Genomic DNA, 25,100 nt, shown 5'->3' on the forward strand with positions numbered 1-25,100 from the left:
GAAGATCTCAAATCATTCTTGGCTGTAGCTGTAACAACACTTTACGTATGTGATTAACTCTCATATAATAAAGCTTTAATATAAATTTCAGTTTCTTGATCAGCAGAGGTTTCACTTTTAGCTCCAAGAGGTCTCTGCTCTGCACACTCCACTGAAACATTACATTTTAAAATGCAGGAACTGGCCTAACAGCTTCTACAGAATCCTAGCCAAGCCCAGTCACATCTTCAGTACGTACACAGTAAGGCTTGCCACTCACATATAAGATACAGCCCATATTATTTATGCTTATTACAAATTTGGTAAGAATCCCACTTGAGAGGTACTGTTCAGATTTATAAATACACCTAAAACAGTTGAAGTTGTTCATTTACAATACTGAGTTTACTCAGTTGTAGCACTGAAATTTGCTGCTGTGAAGTAGTACTTCAGATCACCTTAAGACTCGTGGAGAACTTCCTTGGATTTTATAGTAACCCAAGATACTCCAGAGCCAACTGCAGAACTGTTGAATAGCCCACAGAGATAATAATAAATAACCCACCCCAACAACAACAACAGAAAATACTGCAGAAGTTAGCCAAGTCAGGTGTATAAAAGTTAACGGACTCCTGCATGTCACCTTTTAGACCTTTTGTCTCTTGGATCCCGATACACTTCATGGGCCCCAACAGCTGCTCCTGTAGATCCAGTGTATGAATTTATTCCTTATGCAAAAGAAAAAGTAAGTTGAAGGACTGCGGTTACAATACAAAAGTTTTATATTGTATTTCCTCAAAAAGGTGCAGTGCTTCTTTCAAGAAATCATCTCAAACTAGACTCAGAAATAAATTTAGAGGGTCACCTGACCTGCAGAATATTTTAACCCAGTACTACTAAATTTCACCCCTCCTCAAAACAGCTGTAATTTTTTTATTCTTTGAGTCAGAACACATTTTGTTTAGATGACCCGGCGCGTATCAAATCATGGTCTTTATCTTATTATGGCTTACTGTAAGACAGACATTAGAAGCTGTTCAAGGAGATTGATGGAAAGAGCAACACACTTCATTATCCTGTAACAAGCTTCACAGGAACCAAGTTAGCTGCAGCTGCCCTCTTTATGAGGCTAAAAGTAAACTGAGATTAGTATATACCATCTTTGCAATTCAGCAGTCAGAATTTTTGTCTCTGTTTAGTCTGATTAAGCAAACTGTATCACTCAGAAAATGCCCTCTCCCCCCCTTAAATTTAAATTTCAAGCAAGTATCTTGCAGCACTGCACCTTTAGTTTAAGTTGATTTAACACACAGGTTTTACACATTATATTAATTCTTTCTAAAGGCCACAAGACAAAACCTTTTCTTTTCAATCAAAAAGTTTAATAATTTAATCTATATTTAAGACCACATTCTCTTAATAGCTGTCAGGAAAAGAGTGAAAATAAGCGTCAGCACAGGACTCAGATTTGTCTTCAGACAGTTATGGTCTCAATGTTGTACGTGTTATGTCTTGTGAACCTTCTTCGGTACAGAAGGAAATGTTTGCTTCTTCCACTGGTATATGTAACTTCTCATAAATATTCAATAGAAGAGACCTATGAGGCTGGAACACAGAAGCAAATGAAGTTGTTGTAGTGTTGTAGGCTAAATTTTTTCCACCAAAAAATCTGTAGCAGACCAAATCATACTAGGTATGCCAGGCACACGAAGATTTTTTTTCCTTTCAGACGTGAGTCTTACATGCATACAAGCACTACCTTCTCTGCTTTGAAAAGTCTGGATCCACAAGCCGTGGTTCACACGTCCACCTGCTTTAGGCTAATGATTTTGATCTGGGTGTTCGCTTTTTTCTTGGTTAGTTAACAGACCCAACGGTCTTAAGAGACCCAGTGGAAGAAGGTACGAGAGCAAAATTTGCAGAAGCGTGGTTTACTAGAGTTAACATTCAGAACAGAAAAGAGCTGTAAAGGACAGTAATGTAACAGAGTCAGCGAGATGGGAGATGGTAAACTGCACAGTGAATTCTGCATTTTGTGCAAACGGCTTTGTACGTTACGCAGGCAGTCTTCATAGAAGCTTGAGCAATCAGGTGAAGTTAACCTGTTCTCATGGCTATTTTAAAAATTATGAAATAAGAGTATTCAGAATTAGTTGTATGGTTTATGAATTAGGTTATTAAAGGCGAAGCATCATACCACAATATTTCTTAATGGTTACCAAAACCCTAACCAAATCTTTGTAGGTTGTCCTTCTGATTGTTTTCCAGGGAAAACAAACGTGCACACACAAAAAGTACCACTGAACATTTCACTTTCCTGAGATTCATTTTTCCATTAAAATTAACAGAAAGCAGGATCGGGAAATGCAATTACATACGAAATGGCATTCTGGGTTGTGGATGATGGGAGGCAGGAAGAGTGGTGGTGACAACCAGTGACTGATGGTTCTAGCGTTAGGTATAATTCATCACATGTACAGCCTTCGAAGTGCCAAATAAGGAAGGGAAGCAAGGGCCTTTGGAAGCCTATGTGCTGTGATGGAAGGCACATTTTACACTCTATTATAGTCAGTTTCAAATAGGAATTGCTAGAAAAAGAAAGTCCTTTGAAAGAACAAAAATTCAGTACAGAGTACTAAAGCGTCATGTCAGAAGCCTGCTGTGTCAGAATATTCCTAAAAGCAAGCTGACAACATAGAGAGTCATAGTGCTTAAAAAGAATCTTTTCCACGTATTCCTGTCTTTCTTTAATCTTATTTTAACTCATTAATTCTGTGTGATATAAGATGCTCAAAAGCTAGAGTCCTTCTGATACAAAACCATGATTTGGGATCACTGGTTGTGGGTTTATCAGCGGGCTGACACGCATGGTAGGTAGGCGTAATGGAATTATTTGCATTGTAAGGGTAGCACATAGCAGGTAGTGTACGGTGTGTCTGCTTATACTCCAGTCTAGCGACACCACACTTAAAAGTTAAAACCTTCCCTCACCTTCCTTTAAGATTTGGAACCTCTGACAGAGCCAGACAAGAGCAACAGACGGGCTTGCAGGATCCATAGGGACTACTAACTATATCACGAGATCTCATAGGCAACGCCAGGGTAAACAAACAGGTTTGTTTTTTTTTCCTTTAAACGACTATCAGTGTGGATCCTTTTTATGCAACCTGGGTGCTGTAGTGACCCCACACAGTGAAACTGCTAAGCATCAACTGTCTCAGTTGGACAGTAATTATAACTGAGGTAAGCTACTGTCCCTTCAGCAATATTAAAACCACGCACTGCTGTGCAGAGCTTCTCTTCGGCACTGGAAGCAGCCCAACTGCAGCAGAAGCTAATGTGCCCTGCAATGGAAAGGATGCCTTGCTGGGAAACGATGACTTGAGCCTTAATTGAAAAGGATGCAGACAGGAAGCTCGGAGTATCACGTACCCGTATGGCTTCACACACATCCTAACTCAGACTGATACGCTACTGCAGCTGGAGTGGAAGTGCTTCAGATAGACGGAACCTATTCTGAGGCTCGTATGCTCCTATGACCAGGGCATACCACACCTCTGATTAAAGAAAGTGATTCTCCTAATTTGTTAGGTGGCCAAAAAGCTGATCAGGGATATACCATATTGTAGGCTTCCATATTTGTCATTGAGACTTGAATCCAGTAAAGAAGTTACCCATTGGGCTAGAAGCCAGCATAAGCACTTTTTCCCTCGCTATCTCAGGTGACTTGCTGCCCTTTGCATTTTAGAAGGATGATTTGATCGGCTGGAGTTGGTTGTCAGGCATTTGTTGACTTCCAGCACAAGTGAAAAGAATGAACTAGGGGAATATCCTGGCCACCATTCCCTTCAGAAGAGTACAGAAGAAGAAAACAAATGTAGGGGAAGCACTGGCAGATGCTGCTATTTAAAGACAAAATCTTTTATTAATAAACTGCAAATTTATTAGAGATCTGCAGAGACAGCTGTTTAAAAAAAATTTAGCATGGAACTTTGGACTGAATTAGCTTTGAATTCATGAGTATAGCTAAACTAGTAGCCTGCAGATAAAATATGGTGCTGAAGTTACTAGCAGCTAGAACTCTACTTGAAATTAAACTTCATTATGGTTGCCCACTTGCAGTTATAATAGAAACAACATGAGGAGACAAAGAAATACATGGGTGCAGAAGGGGAAGGAAGGATTAAGGCAAAAAGCACCAAGATGAAATTTAAGATTTTTTGTCTCTCTCTGCAAGAAAATGGCACTGTACAAATCAAAAGTACAGGAATGGTGCTTAATGCATGAAACTAACTGCATGCCCTATATGTCTCTTGGTGCTTGTATATTTAAGAACTGCATCTACCAAGGTAATTTTTAAAGCCATTTGCACACACTATTAAAAGAGAGAACCCTGGTACCAATAATGAAAGCAGAAGACAAGCTCTGTCCATGAACCCATTAGAAAAGGTTTCCTGTGTTCAAGAAAGGTGCGCTTCCAGATGCCCTGAGTAACCAGTGGTCAGTCATACAAAACGAATCACTGAAAGATACAGGATGAAAGCCAAAACCAACAGTACTTTGAATCGGTTGAGTAACAGTTAAAATAATTTCTGATTCGTTGTGTGAAAGATGGAATTTTTGCTTTTGAAGAGTCTGGGTAAGGAACAAGGAAATTTGAGAGATCAAAACCATTAAAAATTGGAGGATTCATATTAATATCAGGATTTAAGTTAGATCACCATAGTGAAAAGTGATTAAGTGGGAAAAAAATAAATCACAAAGTGAGCGATTCAATCTACAGCACCAGAGTTGAAAACATGAGGATAGTTCTGTAGAGGCGATTGATTTCACGGTGTCTACCTTTAGAGCTGCTGGCATGGATGAAACTCGGTTTGTTTGGAGGGGGCTGGGGCTGGCTTTTTTTGGCAGTAGTACTGTTGGCATTGACTGGAGATGGCTGGAATGAGTTGGAAAGAAAGAGGCCATCTGAAACTGGGCGAGGCGGGCGGGAGGGCTGCTGTGGCTTAAGGGTGGCAAGAGGAAGGTCACCATAAGATTTTCTTGTGCCGGAGTACTTATCCTGACCTGCTAGATTGGAATCCTCCTCCTCCTCATCATCATCATTGTATGCAACAAACTTGGCAGTATAAATCGTGTCAGGGGAGAGGACCTGTGTTTTGAGGTAAGAGGTGTTTCGCTGAGGTGGGGGAGGAGGAGCGTTAGATGAAGGGGTTGGGGATGGGAGTTCATATTCCCGTGGAAGCGGAGGTCTGTACAGACCAGGCTCGTCAGGTTCCAGTAATCGTCGTTCGGCTTCATCGTGCTGCCTGCGCCTTTCAGCCTCTAAGCGACTGTAATACTCCTCTTCCTGTCGCCTCTGTAAGTCCAGAGGAAACACAAACACGGTGGTCAGAAAGACAAGACATTTCGATCTGAGAGAGATTTAAGTTTTCCATCGCTGAGCTACAAACATCTGGTTTTGTCTCCTTTTCTGGCAATAAGCAGGGCATCTATATGGACTCATACAAAGAGTATTTAACACTATAAAACAATGGCAGTCGTCCTGTAACACAGGATTATTTCCAGATCTACCACTGCCTCTGCTAACTAAGGCAGCTGCCTGTGTGAACTAAGGGCGATTCCAGCATTTATTACTCAAAATGTAACTACAGTTATTAAGGGGCACATTTACTAAAGCTGTAAAGAATCTGTGGGAGGGGGAAATAACTAAAATTAACTACCATCTTAAAAAAGAAACTTTGTAATTTTGCTGCATGCTTATACAACGTAAATTCATCAGCAGAGCCTCGGAATAGATGGCTCCTAACAAAGCTTCTAGTATAAATACCAGGAAAACTACTTTCATGTAGAAATCAAATTACAAAGAACTTTTGTAAAACAGACATCAAATAACTGTTTTTTTAAAAAAATTCTAAAAAACTAATTAAAAAAAACTATGCTAATGATATTTGTATGAGGCTATTGACCATTTAAAAGGCCATGAAATATCTTCTATGTATTTTTCCAGTTTAAAAGATTTTTACTGTTTTAAACTAAATAGCATTTAATTCTGTTCAGCTCGTCTAAGCCACACTGTAAATTAATACAAGGGTCTATTCAGTAGTTTGTTTGATAACAAATTAAAATGTATATTTGGAAACCATGTGTTACAAAAAAACCCTTTGTCTAAGTATAGTATAACTTCTGCTGGGAATACATGACATTTTGAACAACCATCCTTTCTGTTTTTAAACCATGTGTTTAAAACCAATCCACCTCATTTGCTTATCTGCTCAACACCGTGAGCCAGTTATCCTAAAAATATAATAAATAATTCTGATCTTCTTCATCTAGGGCAAAGACATGAAACTCACCTCCTTGTACTACTCTCTGAAACCACTGTAGTGGTCAGATGGTTCTGAGTTGGTAGATGTACGAGTGTCTCAGTCAAGATTTGTCAGTGAAAACCCTTCCAAGTGTGTGATCCAAATGTCATTTTGCTGCATCATTGCCAGAAATTAAGAAAGCCTTGTTTTTTTGTTTGTTTGGTTTTTAAAAAAACCAACTTCCTACAGTGTATTTTTAAATACTTTCCTCAGTCCAAATACACCTTCTTCACTTCTCACCTATCGCTACCCCCAGCTTAGTTTTCTTCTACTCATCAACTCACACTGCTTATGGAAAACAGTCTAACAAAGCTTGAAAACAATCTAACAAAACAAATTAACAAAGTTAATATATTTAATTTTTTTTTTTTAAATATATTTGCTCAATCTTCCAAGATGAAATTTCTCACAACATTAAAAGCTACTCCTCTTTCTTCATTCTGAAGTGTTACTACAGGCAAGTCTTCAATCTGAACTGTTCTTTCTCTAAGAAGAAGAGGGTCTTAACAAACATGCTAAGAGTCAAATGAGGTGCTTCGTCTTCCAGTTTTGAACAATAAAGCTTCTCAAATTCATGTGTGATGTTCTGAAGGAACCTATGAGCCTGAATTTTAGAATGGGTTTCATTACATAGTGACTTATCTGCTGAAATTATTCTTCCTTTCTAGAAACTGATTCCTTTCCTTCCTGTAGTCCAAACATGAAAGACTATATGGAGTACTCATCTCCACTTCACTGTTCTCTCTCTCTCTGTAGCTGTATAAAACAATTATTGCAAAAATATTTAAGTGCTGTCTCTTGAGACGCAGCAAAGCCCAACACCACTAACTCAGCCGTTACAATAAAGAAGGTCAGCAAGTCGTGTTGGGGGCTGAGGAAAACCAGGAGGCAATTGATTTCTGCCGTAACTTTCAGAAAAGGCTCTGAAGGCAAGCCCTTGCCACTGCTAAAAACTTTCAGCCGGTAAGCCTACGGTACTATTTCTGCAATACCAGTCAACTCTGGGCACCACAAATGGGATATTTGTTTAATTACTTTTTGTTTTATATTGGATAAACTGAAGCTTTGGGCCACGACCGTTATCAGTAGGGCTAGCGTATTTAACCCCTGCTGACCCAACACTGAGCTGTTACTGGCCAGGCTAAAGAGGAGGCGCCTGTAAGAACCCCTGCAGCACTCAGAAGACCACAACCTTTTCTTCAGCCTCTCTTCTGGTCCGCTCCTCCTCTTGCTGTCGGCGCTCTTCCTCCTGCCTGGCCCTGTCTTCTGCTTCTCGTTTGCGCATTTCTTCCAACTGTTGCTGCCGTCGGCGTTCTTCATCCTGTAACTAACAGAGACGCATCTTCAATTTTTTGTCACTTGTAGATAAGATGGGTCAAAAAAAAATGTAACCCCAGTATTTGCATCTAAAAATAACTAATTCAGTAGAAAATACTATACTATAGATAAATCAATATAATTTCCAACCGTTAAGAGTTCGCTTTGTTACATTGGTTTCCCTAAAATCCCTAAAAAAAGAAAAAAAAGAGAAAAAAACAAAAACCACAAAACAAAAAGAAAAAGAAGAGACGCACAGAACTACATACATAAAAGCACAAAACACACCGGGAGACATTTTTAGCAGTCATATATGAACCCCTAGCAGAAGACTGAGGTGACTCACGTTCCAGACAGCCTCAGCAACCAGTCTCATAGGTACAGTAAAGGGAAATTAAATGCTTGGAACCAACAGACCACAGCTCCAGCAGCCAACTGGGTTTTCATTTTGGATTAGTATTTAAGCACTGGAAAATCATGACTCATTAGTCAAAGGGTCAATCCATTTAAAGCAACAGGCTCATTCAGCAAGCCTGCAAATAGTCCCGGGAGATAAATAAAATCTCCCACTGTATCTGCAACAGATGTGTTTTGGAAAAAAGCAGAGAGTGAGGCAAAGAAATCTTTGACTATTGAGATTAAACAGCTGACAAGAACAACTGATGCCCAACAGACAACACTATTTTATATATGCTTACGATAAACACTGCACAGATAAGAAAACTGAGCAACAATCCAAACTTTGCATTATTCTCTAAAGCTAGCAGTATCTAAGCCCTCGACGGACAGGAATATTCACTGGCACAATAATATTCACAAGTAGAAATTAACTGGACTACATGCTGTGTTATTACTGCAGCATGTTTTAAAGTGATTTTTGCTCTCCCCACCCCCCAAGATCTTTTGTACTGATTGGTATATCTTGCTATAAGCTGCATGTAACATGGATACTTCTCTACGCCTGGATTTGTTTTTACAATCCAGTTTCACTTACAGAGAAAGGCCCTTAAGACACAAAGCAGTAATGATATAGTAAGAGAAATTTAGTTTTAATAGACTTTGTGAAGAGTATCTTCATATAGGTATCTCTCCCCCCCAGTTAATTAACAGGAAATGTGCTTTAAAGTAGATTAGGTTTTCTAATCAATTTTCCAATCAATTCTAAAAACAGACTTTTGGGGGGGATGGGACACGGGACGGGACACACACACTATTTTTCTGGTCATTATTTCCCCACACTGTTCATGTAGTATTTGTGTTATGGGTATCTTATGACCTTGTACAACAGGTAATTTTGAAAACATTTGTCTTCTTCAATATAGACTAGCTGAAAACACCTCTAATCTGAAGTGTTAAAAACCACCATTTTTTGAGCATGAAAGCTGAAGAACAAACTTAATTCATTTCATTTAGGCAGGAATTTGGCAAATATATACTAGAGGATGCTACCTCCCAGTAAATTCCCCTTATTTAGGGCTAAAAGTTTCGTAATTCCTAACTGAAAACAACATAAGGACAGAGATCAAGCTCAGTATATACGGTAGAGCAGGGAATAAAGTAGTTAACTCACTCCCTGCTTGGATTAAAGACCCCTTCTTGTCTTGGTTATTAAAAAGACATTATTTTAGCAAAGGAGATAATATTGCTGTCAAAAGGAAAGACAGCTAGTAATTCAAGAGTTTATAGAAGAGAAGTAATTTCCTTTTTTTTTTTTTTTTTTTTTAAAAAAAAGGGGCAAAAACTGCACAGTGAAAAAATACAGGAAACCTCCTTGACTCTGTCCCAATTGCATTTAGAGAAAAACTCTGCACATGGCAGTTACTGATCCCACGTTATGGCATGGATGCCTTTTTGCTTAGTAGCAAATATTCCTATTCAAATGCACTTAAACAAGAAAATATTTCAAACTAAATTAAAGGAGAAGTTTTATTTTCTTGTGAGCTTAACGAAAGCAAGAAGGGAAAACTGGGCAGGGTGCCCACCTGGGAACCGTTGTCAACATCTGAAGCACAATAATTGCAAAGACAACTGTATCCAGGTCAGAGGCTGTTCTAAACAGAACACCTAGTAAAAGGGCCAAAAATGATACGTAAGGCACAAGCGGGAATAGAGCAGCTATTACAGAGCGACATTTCATTTCTTTATGGTTAGGTAACTCGTTTCTACTTTGGAGCATTCCCAGACCAAGGCAGGGAGCGGCGGGATGGCGAGGCATGCCGGAGCACTTGAAGGCATTTGTGTTTGAGAGTGCGTGTAACAGTACCCAGCTCAGAACGAATTCCCTAATTTTCAAGACGCTAAGGAAAGCTAGCTTCACATCCCATTTCTAGTAAGAGGGCTATTAGTTTCCCAGGTTGAATAATTGGATTCAGTACTTCTCTATCCCAATTAGTTTTTCTCTAGTTTAAGTCATGTTTCCATGTGATTTACTGTACTTCCAGGGTTTCTCCAAAGCAGCACATCTTTATATTGTAACAGGTAGAAACAACCGATCCCTACTGCCAGAGTGATGGAGAAGAGCATTCTTCCAAGCTTAGCGAAGCAGCTAAGCACAAAGCACTCATTCTTTGCCCCCGCTTTGTCCCAGCCCTACTGAAAGTGCCAACGGTTGGCTCAGCCGCACCACTCTGGCCCCCTATCTCCAACACATGCTTGCAGCACTATTCCTACCTAGAAGAGGGCAAGAAAGGCCACCTGCACTGTTGCTCCTTGTAACAGATCTGCCCATCAGCTCCTTATCAGAAACGTTAAGATATTCATGGGACTGGCAGGCACCCAGGAAGTCTCAGATTCCAGACAAAATTAATTTCTCCAAGCACTGCTTAGAATGCTTTAAAAGAAGTTCTAAAGAAGAACTTCAAATTTATACGTATTTATTTATGACAACTAAAGCTGGGTCAGATCTGTTAGTGGCCCAGGGAATTTAAAAAGACAAACACTAGCCAAGATGACAATTCATGCATTAACTTCACCTTTCACCAGCCTTTTAATTAGCAGAACAGCTCTCACCAATGCTCATGTTAGACATACAGAAAAAAACATGGACCATTCTAAAGTGTGGTTTTTTTTTTTTCCCCTCTAGAAACTATGAAATAAATTTCTTGAGTACATGAAGTGGTATAGGATAGATGCAACTTTGCCCAGAAAGTCATGTGAACAGTATGAAAATGACGAAATTAGGAAAAAGAAGTATTTGTTGGGTATAGCGTTCAACATCATCTATTTCAGAATGAGCCTGCTTTCTTTTTTAAAGCTAAATTTATGGGCATCAAAAATCCTGGACTGATTCAGGCCATGGATCCATCTAGCGCAGTATTCTGTCTCTGACCATAGCAAGAAGAGCTGTATATGAGCCTGGCCATTTCTTCTAGTATCTCCCCAGCATTCAGCATGGTACTAGAGACGTCAGCTGGTACAGCCTTGTGTAATCCTTTGAGTAGCTGTTTACAGGCGTGATGTCTATGCATTTGTCTAATCCATTTTTAAAGCTGCTGATGCTGTCTGCCTTCACAACCTTCTGTCGCAGAAAGATCCAGAAGTTTACAGCCTGAGTGGCAAAGTACGTTATCTATCCAGTCGCAGCTCCGGGGACCAAGGCTTAAGCAAAAAATATAGGAGTAGTAATAAGAAAAAATATTGATAGATACTAAGTCTGAAAATCCGTAACTCCTGGCTTGTCCATTGATTCAGAAAGCTGACACGCTTCACCTGTTTCCCTGCTGTCAACTGCTTAACACTAATGTACCACACAGATACAAAACCGAACACCTTCGATAGACTTGCTAAGTTATCTGAAGTATGCATTTTAATAGATTCTTTAAAAAATAAAGCAGTGCTGAATACCAAATTCATATTTTTAACAGTGATGTTTACAGTTTTCTCCAGCAGCGCAAATTAATTATACTAACAGGACTTGCAAGCATTACCCTTCTTTCAAATTGGTATACTAATGATACAGAAATACACTTTGAAGGGGATATATTTCTCCCTAGAAGACTACGGAACTCTTTTCTTCCATGTACCCATTTCCAATGAAAGCAGTAAAATACAGAATTAGTTGAAGTCATAGCAATTACTGCTGCAATTTGGAAGCCTGTCGTGTTTTAGATGCAAGAGAATGGCATTACTCAATTGAAACTGAAATTGTATGGTAACATAATAATTGCATGTTTATGTGACCTACTTGGAAGTATTAGTTCAGAAGTAATTTCTGAGTTTACAACCCATTTTTACTTTAATGAGAAAATTGTAACACCTGTAAACAATAGGGTTTCAGCATGTGCTGAAACAGTATGGTGTACTATTAGGCTCTCGGGACAATTTTGCTTCAGGAATGGTGTTGCTAGAGCTCTTCTAAAACCTGCAGGGGTGGGGAAGAGAAGGGAGGAAATCGTACCTCACAGCTTGGTCATTCAAAGTGCCTAGTAACATTTTATAAACACGATTGCACAAAACATCAAATACACAGTTTTACATCAGACCACTGCTACAACAAACACATCAAGCCTGCAAGCAGAACACAACATCTGAAAGGAAGGAAACACAGGGAAAGGAGTCACCACATCTGGAAACATTTAAATGCATGCTTACAGTTAACTTACTGCTTATTGTATCACAATGATTTCTGAACACCCAAAGATGCCAAATCATCATCCAAAGCACATGGGGTGGTTATTAATAACATCAGGAATTGAAATGGGAAAGAGATATTGAAGAGAAAGAAACAAACATACCAAATCTAGAACAGAGATTGCTGGCACAGCAGTCTGCTGCAGGTAGTAAGAAAGGGGAAAAAAAGAAAGATGCACAGTGAAAATAAAGATAGGTTAGACTTGTGCTATTTCAAAAGCATTTTCTTTTATTTGTTAAGTCAGCTGCTTTAGAACGAAGAACTGAATTGACACAATCCTGAAATACAGAAATGAAAACAATCAAATAATCCGAAATTTTTATCAGTATCGGTTTGACTCATTCAAAACCTCAGGATTTCTCCAGAGATGCTACTTATTGCATCTCTAGTAGTATAGACAGTGAAATGTAACCACAGATGCAAACATTACTTCAGTTCAAGACAACTGTTATCTTTTAGTTTCAAAAAGTTCCAAAATGCTGGAAGAACTTTATGCACAAATAGTATTTTAAATCCAGCACTTGCAGAGAAGACTGATACAATGTTATGCAGTACAACTGGTTTTCTATTAGTGACACATGGCTTTTTTAGCCTTGCTACAGTAAAATTTTAAAGACACTGTTTGTTAAAATGGCAGTTTTACATGGATTTTTTATGCCCATAGGTAACTGCCTATGTGCTACAAATTACATGTTAGTGATGCTGGGCTTTAACGCAACCTGTTTGCCAAAGATATATTTAGCTTTTCCTTTCTTCAGTTTCCAAGTTTGAGGTATCTATTGTTTTACACAGTAATACAGTTAGCCACAAGAAAAAAGGAAAGCAGTGCAGACTGCAGTAAACATGAGAAGAGTAAGTTTAGGAAATCAAGCTGCCAAAACAATCCTGAACTCAAATACTACTCAAGCCGATAGCTATTTCTGAATGTCAAAATAAGTATGTGCAAATATTTCTCAAGAATTAAAACTTGCTTATCACAGAATTAAGTCAATTTTTCAAGATAAACAGAAGACATTCAGCATATTAGAGAGCTAGTTTTTAAGCCTGTCAAAGCATAGCTATTGGTATGTCACTTTGGTATCCATGCTATTATTCAGAAAAGGAAAACAAATTTTATTATAGAAATTGTTTCCCAGTAACAATAAATTTAACAGATTCTGAGAGACAACAGCCACCAACAGAGTGACGAAAATTTCATCATACTATTCAGCTGTATTATCTTATTAGATATATTATGAGCTTTCACAGTACTGAAGCTAAGGTAAGCAAACCGTGTCAGATACTGATGAAACTGGACAGCACGCACAATTCAGGTACGTATGAGCTGGAGCCCCAGACAAGCTGTATCCAAAACCACGCGGCTCAGCCTGATGCTTCCCCCCGGCACTGCTGGGGTCACCGCGGAGGTGGTGGTAAAGGCAGAGGTAGCAGCTGCCTTATGCCCCAGCCTCTGCTTAGGGAAGGCCAGCAAAGTGCAACCTCAGTTCAGTTCACTGTTCCCTGGAAACAGCATGCAATCTGTGTTCAGGTCCAAGGCTATAAATAAGAACACTTAGAGGTAAATATATTTGGGGGGGTAGGGAGTGGGAATCACACTGTTTTTTGTTCCTGATTCTTCTAGAGACTTTCATCTTTTCCAAGGTTTTTGCTTACCTTCCTGTAAGCAAATTCCTGCCATATTTAACCTTCTAATCCTAACTCCAGCTACATGGCAAAATCCCTTTATCCAAAGGGAATTTCTTTCCCCACAACCAGAAAAGTAACTTCGACCGCCAACTTGGCTTCTCTAATAGGTAGCTATGATACTTTCATAATACATGTCTTAACTGGTGAAGCCACTGTAAGTTAGCAATTTTAAAATTCAGGATATTTTAAGAAACCTTTATCCTCCTTTACCCTATAACACCACCAGAATAGCCGGACAAAGTTAGAGAACCCACCAAGATACACATTTACAATACTTTTGTCTAAAAAGGATTATCCCCTTTTACCCTTGCTCTTCGTTCTGCCTCCAGTCGCTGCATGATGAGCATAGTATCCACATCATCATCCTCCTCTTCATCATCATCTTCATCCTTTTGCTTTGATTCTTGAAGTCGCTTTTGGAACTGCCACTCAAGCATGAGTTTGCGCAGGCGGTCGTTTTCTTCTGCTGTACGATCAGGCTTGTTCTGGAGCTCCTGAATCTCTTTACTCAGCATGTCCACAATGTGCATCTGTTGCTGCTTCTCCAGTTTCTCCTTAGCATCCCGTTTCCAGGGATCTGGAGAGAGGCTGTCACTAGAGGACAGTTCTTCCTTGCTGATAGTAATGTACTGCAGATCTCTCCGCTCAATAGTCCGAGGCTGCTGTTGGGGCTGCAGCTCTCGAATGACTGTTTCTTGAGACCTCTGCAAAGTTGAAGGTTTTTCTGCTTTCACTTGTTGAAGGGAAACAGGGGGAACCACAGGCTGAGGAGGAATTAGGGGCTGAGAACGCATTTGGCCCAGTTTTCTCTCCTGCTCACGACGTTTCCTTTCTCGTTCTTCTTCCAAACGTGCCTTTTCCTTTTCATACCACCTCTGATGCTCTTCTCTTTTTTTACGCTCAGCAGCAGCTACCTGGGAAGATGCTTGTGCTCCTACCTGATTTGGAGGAGGAGGGGGAGGCAGAGGCAAATCCATTGGTAGTTCATCAAATTCAGCTGCATAATGCACTGGAGGAGGCGGCGGTGGAGGGGGAAGATCTGTTCTGATGGGCTGGGAAATGGCCACTGGAGTTGGCTGGCTAGCAGCTGGAGTCTTCCAACGGCCAGGTCCACTTTTAGTTAAACAAGAACCAGGCGAGACCGGTTTGGATGAATGGTTCAGGTGTTCTTGGCTAGATGTGCTAGAATCCACAGATGAATTCATCCACTGATCACTGTCTGACTTCCGATCGATGTACTCCACATCCTTCCGTATAACAACTTCCAAACGATTCCTCTCTGGCTGGAAAACTTTATCTCGGAGTTCTTCCTGGGAACGAGCCACACGCTGAAAAAAATTAAACAAGGCATGTATTTCATAGTCCGTCTATATTAAAACATATTTGAAAATGGCTCACAAACCACATTCTTATTACTGAAGGTAATTACTTGTAGTGAATTTCAGCATTTCCAGGCCCAGTAAATTTCCCAAAACCAACAATGAAATATTCTTCTCACTCCTTTTAACTCGTTCAAGTCACGGAAGACTCTGCAACCTCTGAAATGCCTGGAAACCTGGACTGGCAGGAAGGATGAACGCAAAATGGAGCTTGAGCTGAAAACCTCCCTAGCTCACACAATTTCTCAGGACTATCCCTGACACCCCCTCCCCCACAACTGAGCCCAAGAGTCCTGGCAGCTTGGAACAGCAGCTCCGGCATACCAGCTCTGCCATTCAGCCTTCAGCTGGCTCGATGGAACGTTTTTCCTATTGGGAAGGCAAACAGAAAGGCTGCTGAGGGAGAGACAAGGGAGCCGCTGCCCACCCTCCTCCGTTAGCAGGCGAGATGACCCGCGGGAAGCTCTGAATACTGCAGTGCCATTCACAGGCATGGGATCTGGGCAGTCAGGTCTAATTCTACCTGCTTTTGGGGCCTGGGTGCATTGGTCTGCGCTTTTGTCGCTTTTTTGGTGCGTCGAACACCAAGCCTTTTTTTATACAAGTTCAGGGTCTCACTGCACTGTACAACCTCCTGAAAAGGAATACTGGACCATAAATTAGGCTTATCAAATCTGTTAATAATTTTCTTGAAGCAAATATTCATACTTTGAATGTTAGGCACTACTAAGCACTGAACACATAATGTACCAATTATCAACAACTGAGAGAAGACTAACAAAGCAAACTCCTTTTCTTTTTCCTCCATCAATGACCTTAACCATGACCTCTAAAGAATGCCTTCTTTGAGATGAACAAGTGTATTTTTTATGCTCTATTAGTCCAGCAGAGCTGAACACACAGCTATTTGTGTTAGATTTGCTGTAAAGATGCACCTAGACAAACAGTTTGCTAATGCCTTCAGAACATAAAATAGACATTTTGCATCAGTCAGTAGCTTACGGCAGCTTTTTTTACAAGCCCAGTTCTCACTGTAAAGATTAAAAGGATTTTTTTTTTTTTTTTTTTTTTTTTTTAAGAAAGTCTATTTTCCTCTAATTTTCAACTTAAAGCACTATTGTATGGTGGGGGAAAATTGTGTACACTTTCAATGCTTGTAAGGAGCTAAAGCTTCTAGCCATTTGCTTTATGAAAATGCTTTTCTGCACTGCATTCAGCCTTAAGACCATAGTTCAAATTTGGTATCTGTCAACAACTTTAACAGAGGGGGTTCATCTCACCAGTTTTAACCACCTCATCTAAGCTACTCACTTAAGCTTGTCTTAAGCAGGGGAGAGATGCATGTCCAGGCAGCAATTCATCCTATTAAGATGAATGGGTAGGAACCATTCTCTGGAGGTACTACCCTCCCCCTGTCCCATCACTGACAGAGAGAGCCTAGACATTAACTACGCAGCTAAGATGAGGTGAGATGAAATTACGAAACATGAAGGAGTTAAGCACGGAAATTCAGCAAAATATTTCCATAGCTATTTGCCACAGTCATTTAACTTGCAGCATTCGCCTTCAAACTTACCATCCTACTTTGGGTATAACATCTGTTTTCTTAACAGCTGAAATAATTAGGACTTGATATCTATAATATTGGCAGAAAAAAGCACTATGCTTTTATTCAATTGACTTTACTGAATTAAGTTGCCGATACATGTGTGAGTAATCAATAATCAGTCCTTACTTTGCTTCTATGACACAATCTGAAGATAATTTACATGACACTGCTTTTCCAAAAGTAAAACATACTTGGTGTAAGGCTTTTATCACAAATTAGGAAATAGCCAAAGTTTTCTCTCTATATTTTTAAGTCTCTGGTGGATTAGAGAAAAAGATGATCCAGTAACTGGATTTAGTAGATCTACATTTAATTTCCTGAGTGGATCTGAGTAAATTCCTCATTTACAAAGAGCACAACAACATTATTTTTTGAATTTATAAAGGTACAGGGGGGCTAAAATAATTTCAGGTCAAGAAGCACCTGCACTTTGATAACAGATGATAACAGATCCAACTTGAATTTATTTATGCCTCTTTTTTTTTTTTAACCGAGAGCAGGGAATGTGTTTCAGTGAAGACCTTGGATAGGTCTGGAAGTACTGTTTTATTTCATTTTTAATACTTCACTTTGTCACTTAAACAATGCACCCCACAGGCAAAGAGATTTTTCCACGTAAACCTTCTTGGAAGAGTGAAAGATTTAGTTTGCTTTTCAGAAAACCACAGAACATTTTACAAGACAAACCCTGCTACCATCTACACCCCACTACCTCTAATGGGGGATTAAAACATCCCAGATAACAGGTCTGCAGAACATGATAACATAAATTCTAAGGAGGATGGGAGGAGAAAAAGAGGGGAGGGGGAAAAGAAAAGGAAAAAAAAAAAAAAAGAGAGAGAGAGTAGCGTTTCTGAACTCAAGCCAATCTTGGCAAAAGTACAGTTGTTCTCCCCCCTGTGGTACAATTTGTCCTCAACAGCTCAGAGATCGTACAGGTGACTGTTCTGCAAAAATGTCTCCAGCAGCCTGGGAGTGGAAAGAAAGCTGTTTTTTTCTTATATTGAAAGAAATTACTTCTCACCTGCATTGTAGTATTGATCGAATGATTACTTTCGGCCTGGACCTGTGGTTTTTCCTCATAATTTGGCCACTGACTCTGAGCTGGACCCATTCGATCCTGGGACTTTGAAGCTGGGAATGTGAAATATTCTCTAGTATAGGTCTGTGTTGGGATGGGATAAGCTTCAGGTCGTGGGGGCAGAGTCTGTTCCTGAAAAATGTACAAAGAACATAAGGTAGAGTTTTCTAATCACACAGATCTGTATAGAACATTATTCTAAACCTGCACTTTCCAAATATTTTCTTTTGGCTCATAAGAGCATTATTTGTCTGGAACAGGAGATAAAGAGGTTGTCTAGTATCAAATGCAATTGTGGTTATGACTCATGTTTTTATGGTCTGAAAACAAGTATGCAATATTGTACAAACCTAAGAAATCACAAGGACAACTTAATGAACAAAATTTAATAAAAACCACTCAAAGCTGTCTCAATCTTTCATTAGCTGTAATAAGCAAAACCCCCACCCACTCACTAGCACCAGCATGATGTTCAAATAGTTAAGTAAGACACTGGTTTGACTCAAGCACACTGAGACTATTGATAGCTAAGGAAAGTTTAACAGCCAGCATTTTGCTTGCCACTTCTGACCTCTGTACAAAGATTTCCAGTAGAGACTGAGGTTATTTTGGTGGTAGTTCCAGATGCATATGCATTCTTTCCCCCGGGGCTTGGAGGCTGATCTGTTGGAAAGTTAAAGGAAGCATTTACATGACTCTTAATAATAATTTACATAACTTAATAAAATAATAGTATTCACAAAATAACTATGATTTTTCCTTTGAAAAAGTTCTAACAAGAGGCTTACTCCAAATGTTACTATTACATTGGCATTTTAAACTTAATCCATTTTTAAAAACAATCATCCCCTTTTTGAATTCAACAGCCTCTAAAACCAGCAGAGGAGGCATCTACCCGTAAAGGAAGGATAACCTTACTTACTTGCTACATTGGGACTGGAGCGATGATCGGCTCTGTTCTTCATTAATCTGTCATCCCCTGGCAGCTTCTTTGGTTCACTGTACTCCGTCCACGGCAGCTGAGGGCTCTCAGGTGACCCATTTTGAGTGGAGTTGTTATACAGCTCAAAACCTTCACTCTTCGGTCGGGGTTTACCTGAGCCACGGCGGTCAGAAACTGTAACAGTTGGATATGTATTTTCCCCCTTTCACTTATATTAACTACTGTCTAGCATATTCTCTTTCAAACCAGCGCTACCTTGCATTTATAATTAAAAATGAGTTCCCAGTAAAGCAAATGCTAGACTTCAAAATCTCTACTTCTTCAAATACACAATCCCACTCTTGTATCAACTATACAGGATTCCTTTGATTTGTATGCCTCAAAAGAGCTTCTGAAAAGGTACCACAATATTTGGAAAAACCAAATGTGCTTTACTGAAAAGTCTCTTGCTGACTTCTTAGAGGCATATGGCATCTGGGATGGTGTTGTAAACTGTGATAATAAGGATTTATTCTTTTAACCCATTCTTTTCTATACTGCAGTACTACTCTGTATATAGGAAAGGTCTCCCTTTACAGAATTTTTTCTTTTGCAACATTTTTTTCCTTTACAACATTATTTTACATAAGACTTAAATATGTCTTTTGTTAGTTCACTGAAGTAGGATGATAAAATATCACACTGGAGAAACATCCAAGAACTTCTTATGATCAGACACAGAAACTTAAGAAGATTGTTTCAATATTTCTAGTTTAAAAAAAAAAAAAAAAAAAAAAATCAAATCAATGGCAAGACATGCTCCAGGGGCCTCACTTCTCTCTTAGTAATTATATTGCACTCTCTGGTTACAAGGAAGTCATATTCCGAGAGGAGGAGAGAAGCTTTATGAAAGGGATAAAAAAAAGCCATGGAAGTTTAAGGCTCTTTGTATTCATTATATTCCATTTGTTAAAATAAAAATTACTTCAAACCAGAACTGTGTTTAAATGCATAATTTAATTTTTTAAAAGGTACATATGCAAAGCATTTATTAATGATTAGACTAGCATAATTTCAAACTATTAAAAACCAGATGAACTTTTGATATGAAAGGAAATGCTTCTTTTCTGTACAATTGTGTTTCTTTTCTGATTTAATATTTTGGTAATATCCGGCAAGCTACTGTGAATTATTACATTTTCTGCATTCTAAGACTTATAAAGCTGTTATCAACATAAATAATATTAGCATTTTTACCTCTTTGCATCATTGGGGATGGCTGATTAAGCAGGGTTGCCAGACCATGGTAAATTGCTCCTTGTTTTGCTACTTCTAGTGTTACTACAGAACCTGTCCTAGTCATAAGTTCTGCTGCCCTGCAATAAAAGCCAAAGCAAATAAAACAAAATAAAATTAGGCACTGTATCACTTAGTTCTCCTTATTATCAGTTTGTATGTCATGATTTCTCACGTTTGTTCTAGTAATCTTTTGTTTGACAAAACACTCCTTTTCTGATTAATACTTAAAATCACTTTGAAAAAAATTGGAAGATGATGACTAGAAGATATGCTTATTAAACAGACAACACCTACAGGCAAGTACTATTACTGGTTTCTGCAGTTAGAGGTCAGAAGCCAAAATATATCTAATATATATTAGAGCTAAATAAAGTTTGCTCAAAACTAAAGCCCAAACATGTAATACAATCTCTTCTATATAAACAACCTGCATCATATACAGGAAATACTACACGAACAGTTGAACTTGTTACAATGGCTATTCATAGACAGTTATAAAAAGCCAAGACAAAGCCTAACATGTAAAAACATGAGCTTCAGCCCTTTTCAGTAAGTTATTACTCTAGCATTTTCTTCATGTAAAGACACCTAAGGAAAGCATTCCATACCTTTCCTGGGACAGGCCCACCAGACTTCGACCATCCACACTGAGCAACTGATCCCCTGCAGCCAGACGACCATCCTAAATACATATTCAAAAGAGAAGAAAATTCATACACCAATGCTAACATGGTCTATATTAAAACAATTATTCACACATACTAGTAAACAAAAGATTTAAAAGCATTTCCAAAGGATCTTTCTACCTTTGAACTTCTGGTGTTTAAGAATATTACTAACCACATCTGCAGCACCTCCTTTCACAACAGACTTGACATATATTCCAAGTTTATCTTGACCAGCACCCTACAGAGAAAGAGGCATTCATTTATTACATTTATATTTGATCTCTTAAGCATTCCACAAGTGTTAATCATAATTTTACATGGCCAGGTAAACCTCTAAGTTCTCATTACTTTTATATACTCCCAGACTGGAAAAAAACAATTATACAGAAAAGAGTTACATTCATTTAAAGTCAAAAGAAAATTTTAATATTAGGCCTACTGAACCTGCAAGCCTTGTTAGAAGCAAAGAATATTTGGTCTTAATGCAAGCTTGAATACGAAAGAAAATACATTAACTAAAACTTATACTTTAGAAGTTTGTTCTAATCCCCTTCTAATAAGAAATACTTATTTGCACTTTTACATGCATGTTATTATTTTTAATACAGCTGTGTATCATGTTCCAAAAGATTGCACTGTTTCCCTTGGTAATACCCAAATGAAACAAGGTAAATTGCAGATTACAAGAAAAAGGAATAGAAAATGCTTTTTACATTCGTCAGGATTGTAAAGGAGCTAGTGTAAAGGAACAAACAGTGCCTCTAGTTTTACAATAAACAAGTAAAGTAGACGTTATAATCAATAAGTCTTTTAGAATTGACAGAGCCAATATTTAAGTCTACTGCAAAATCATGCCATTTTGTTCATAAAACATGTGCCTCAGAGTATTCTGCTAAACTTTTAAAGGACTGTTAACAGTGAACTTACAGCGCGACAACCAACAGATTCAAGACAAGAGAACATAAGCATCTATTCAAGCCATGCTGTTGTGTCACCTACATGCTCCAGCTCACAAGACACCACACAGATCGGTCTAAATGTTAGTATCGCAAACCTTTAAATTGTCACTTACAATGTAAGACAATTACTTGTGATTTCATTATCTACTGTAGCAAACCATGCCATTTTACTCTGCAAGTCACTTGGAAGAAGAGTGCTAAGTTTTCAACAGAGCACAGTTTTCAATGGAAGGTCATTTTCTAAAGTAAGCTCCCAAGTTGCTTTGATATTGAATATGCAACCTCCTCCTCCTTTTTTTCCCCCAGCTTTTCCAACTCTTCGCCCCCCCCCCCCCCCCCCCCTTTTGGCAGCAAAAGCATTGATTGCTCCTACCATTCTAATAAAGTAAAATAAAAATCAAGGTGAAGATTATTCAAAAGCTAGTGCTATAGATGGGTTTTCTAAGCAGGTGAAGAACGTAACTGTTATTCATTAAATCTTGAGTTAATCCCCAATGTTTACTCAAAAGCCACAGAAAAGGAATTACTTCAAGTCCCATGATTCCAGATTAACATTCTACATGTCCAAATTTTTCATAATTGCTTAAGCTGTACTTAAAGAAAAAAAAAGGAAAAAATCTGCAATAAATAACTGAAGTAAGGACACTTCCTTTGCCTAGAAAGAACGTAAGGGCAATTTAAAAAAAAAAAAGTTTAGTTACTTTTTTGTTTGTTTGTTTTTTAAAGGACTCAAAAGAAACATCAAGGTAACTGCAGAATATTTTTAACTTTATAGCAGAAAAATCGGTTAAAGTTATGAGAAATACAAGTCAGAAGACAGCTAGATAAATATAATGAAAAATGAAACCATGCTTCATAAATCTCCTTTTTTCCCCTGAGCAACCAAGAAGCACATGGCGAAGGATGATCTGGCTGACAGAACACCTAGACTTCCAGGACACATGGGGCAAGATCTCTTACAAGGAGTTCTTCAAGACATGAAGGTGACATGGCATAAGAAGGAACTTGTATATTAATAACTGGTTCAACAACGGATAAACAACAGATAGGAAGTTACTCATTTTCACAAGGAACAGAAGTTATCATAGAATCATGGAATCATTAAGGTTGGAAAAGACCCTTAAGATCATCGAGTCCAACTGTTAACCTAGCACTGCCAAGTCCACCACTAAACCATGTCCTCAAGCACCACATCTACCCGTCTTTTCAATACCTCCAGGGATGGAGACTCAACCATGTCCCTGGGCAGCCTGTTCCAATGCCTGACTACCCTTTCAGTGAAGAAATTTTTCCTAATATCCAATGTAAACTTCCCCTGGCGCAGCTTGAGGCCGTTTCCTCTCGTCCTATCGTTTGTTACTTGGGAGAAGAGGCCGACCCCCACCTCGCTACAACCTCCTGTCAGGTAGTTGTAGAGAGCAATAAGGTCTCCCCTCAGCCTCCTCTTCTCCAGGCTAAACAACCCCAGCTCCCTCAGCCGCTCCTCACAAGACTTGTGCTCCAGACCCTTCACCAACTTTGTTGCCCTTCTTTGGACACGCTCCAGCACCTCCATGTCCTTCTTGTAGTGAGGGGCCCAAAACTGAACACAGAACTCGAGGTGCGGCCTCACCAGTGCCCAGTACAGGGGCCCTGGTCCTGCTGGCCACACTATTCCTGATACAAGCCAGGATGCCATTGGCCCTCTTGGCCACCTGAGCACACTGCTGGCTCATGTTCAGGCGGCTCTCAGCCAACACCCCCAGGTCTTTTCCACCAGGCAGCTCTCCAGCCACTCCTCCCCAAGCCTGTAGCGTTGCATGGGGTTGTTGTGACCCAAGTGCAGGACCTGGCACTGAGCCTTGTTGAATCTCATAGAATTGGCCCCGGCCCAACGATCCAGCCTGTCCAGGTCCCTCTGTAGGGCCTTCCTACCCTCCAGCAGATCAACACTCCTGCCCAACTTGGTGTCATCTGCAGACTTACTGAGGGTGCACTCGATCCCCTCATCCAGATCATCAATGAAGACATTGAACAGGACCGGCCCCAACACTGAGCCCTGGGGAACACCACTTGTGACCGGCCGCCAACTGGATTTGACTCCATTCACCACCACTCTCTGGGCTTGGCTGTCCAGCCAGTTTTTAACCCAGCGCAGAGTGCACTTATCCAAGCCATGAGCAGCCGGCTTCTCCAGGAGAATGCTGTGGGAGACAGTGTCAAAGGCTTTACTAAAGTCCAGGTAGACAACATCCACAGCCTTCCCCTCATCCACTAAGCGGGTCACCTTGTCTTCTCATCAGAGAAGCCCTAAACGAATGTGCTGTTCACCATGCGGGTAAGTGTTCCAGAAAAAGGGCAAACAATAATGTAACTAAATTTGCCATACAGAAAATTTATCAGGTTAAATTAAAACCAAGGGTTGGAGAAGGATCACATGATGCTGAACACTGGCTCAATAAGGGGCAGGGGGGCATATGTATTTCATTGGTCCAAATGTGAAGCAATGCTCCAACCTTGTAAGGCACCAGTCCCCATCAGGGCGCTGTCAGCAGAACCAGTTACCACCTCCCCTTGTTGGGAACTGAAAATTAAGATGATTAGGTTTATATACTCTGAAGCCAGTTGGGATTGATGCTGCTTTTATTCAGTCCTAACTTCAAAGGATGCTAGCAAGAATCTCATTCCCCTTGGGTCCAGTAAATCAAAGATCTGCCTAATACAGTCAAAGATTAGGTGAGAAACAGCAAGCCTTTGGAAGAGCATTGCCACGTTAAACAGTGCACATATTAATCAAGCAATTTTGGGATTGTGACTTTGGTATTCATAAATTACATTAGACACACTATATCCATACATATCACCTTTCTTATGCTTGATTATGATTGTTAGTGCACATTAAATGAAGTTGAAGCTTTCTGTTTAAGCCCATGATATGTGCACTGGTTTGCAGACAGTGATGAGATAAACATTTACAATTGCACAAATATCCATAGAATAGTTTCTAAGCTGGCTTTAACTCCCTGAGAAAGACCTTTTTAGTTACTGTTTTCAGAGCTGTCTTCACATATCAGCTCAAGTATCTGGAAGCCAACAGAACTAATAGAAAAGAACAAACAAAACAGAAACCACCATGGTCACCAAACATCTAAAAGGTTCACAAACTGTTTGCAATTCTGATTATTCTGAGGCTCAGAGGATAACAAGGATGATCAGAAACATGG

The 25,100-nt window shown here is 39.5% G+C and overlaps 1 protein-coding gene across 3 annotated transcripts in view; it reads right to left on the reverse strand.

Annotated features, from left to right (window-relative positions):
* Positions 1–25,100, reverse strand: part of AFDN (afadin, adherens junction formation factor) — a 134,676-nt gene that overhangs the window by 2,683 nt on the left and 106,893 nt on the right. Inside the window, exons 23-32 of one of the 3 annotated variants that reach the window (XM_082307955.1) lie at positions 21,111–21,176; positions 20,879–20,952; positions 20,229–20,347; positions 18,972–19,145; positions 18,621–18,712; positions 17,993–18,181; positions 14,286–15,308; positions 7,540–7,674; positions 5,242–5,338; positions 623–707 (exon numbers count right to left, since the gene is read on the reverse strand). In XM_082307955.1, coding sequence (XP_082164081.1) covers positions 623–707; positions 5,242–5,338; positions 7,540–7,674; positions 14,286–15,308; positions 17,993–18,181; positions 18,621–18,712; positions 18,972–19,145; positions 20,229–20,347; positions 20,879–20,952; positions 21,111–21,176 — 2,054 coding nt within the window. Of the gene's footprint in view, positions 1–622; positions 708–4,821; positions 5,339–7,539; positions 7,675–14,285; positions 15,309–17,992; positions 18,182–18,620; positions 18,713–18,971; positions 19,146–20,228; positions 20,348–20,878; positions 20,953–21,110; positions 21,177–25,100 lie in introns of all 3 variants that reach the window. The other 2 variants (XM_082307954.1, XM_082307953.1) reach the window with 2 other exon arrangements.

This window comes from Platalea leucorodia, assembly GCF_965183815.1.
Source record: "Platalea leucorodia genome assembly, chromosome: 3".
Classification (NCBI taxonomy): domain Eukaryota; kingdom Metazoa; phylum Chordata; class Aves; order Pelecaniformes; family Threskiornithidae; genus Platalea; species Platalea leucorodia.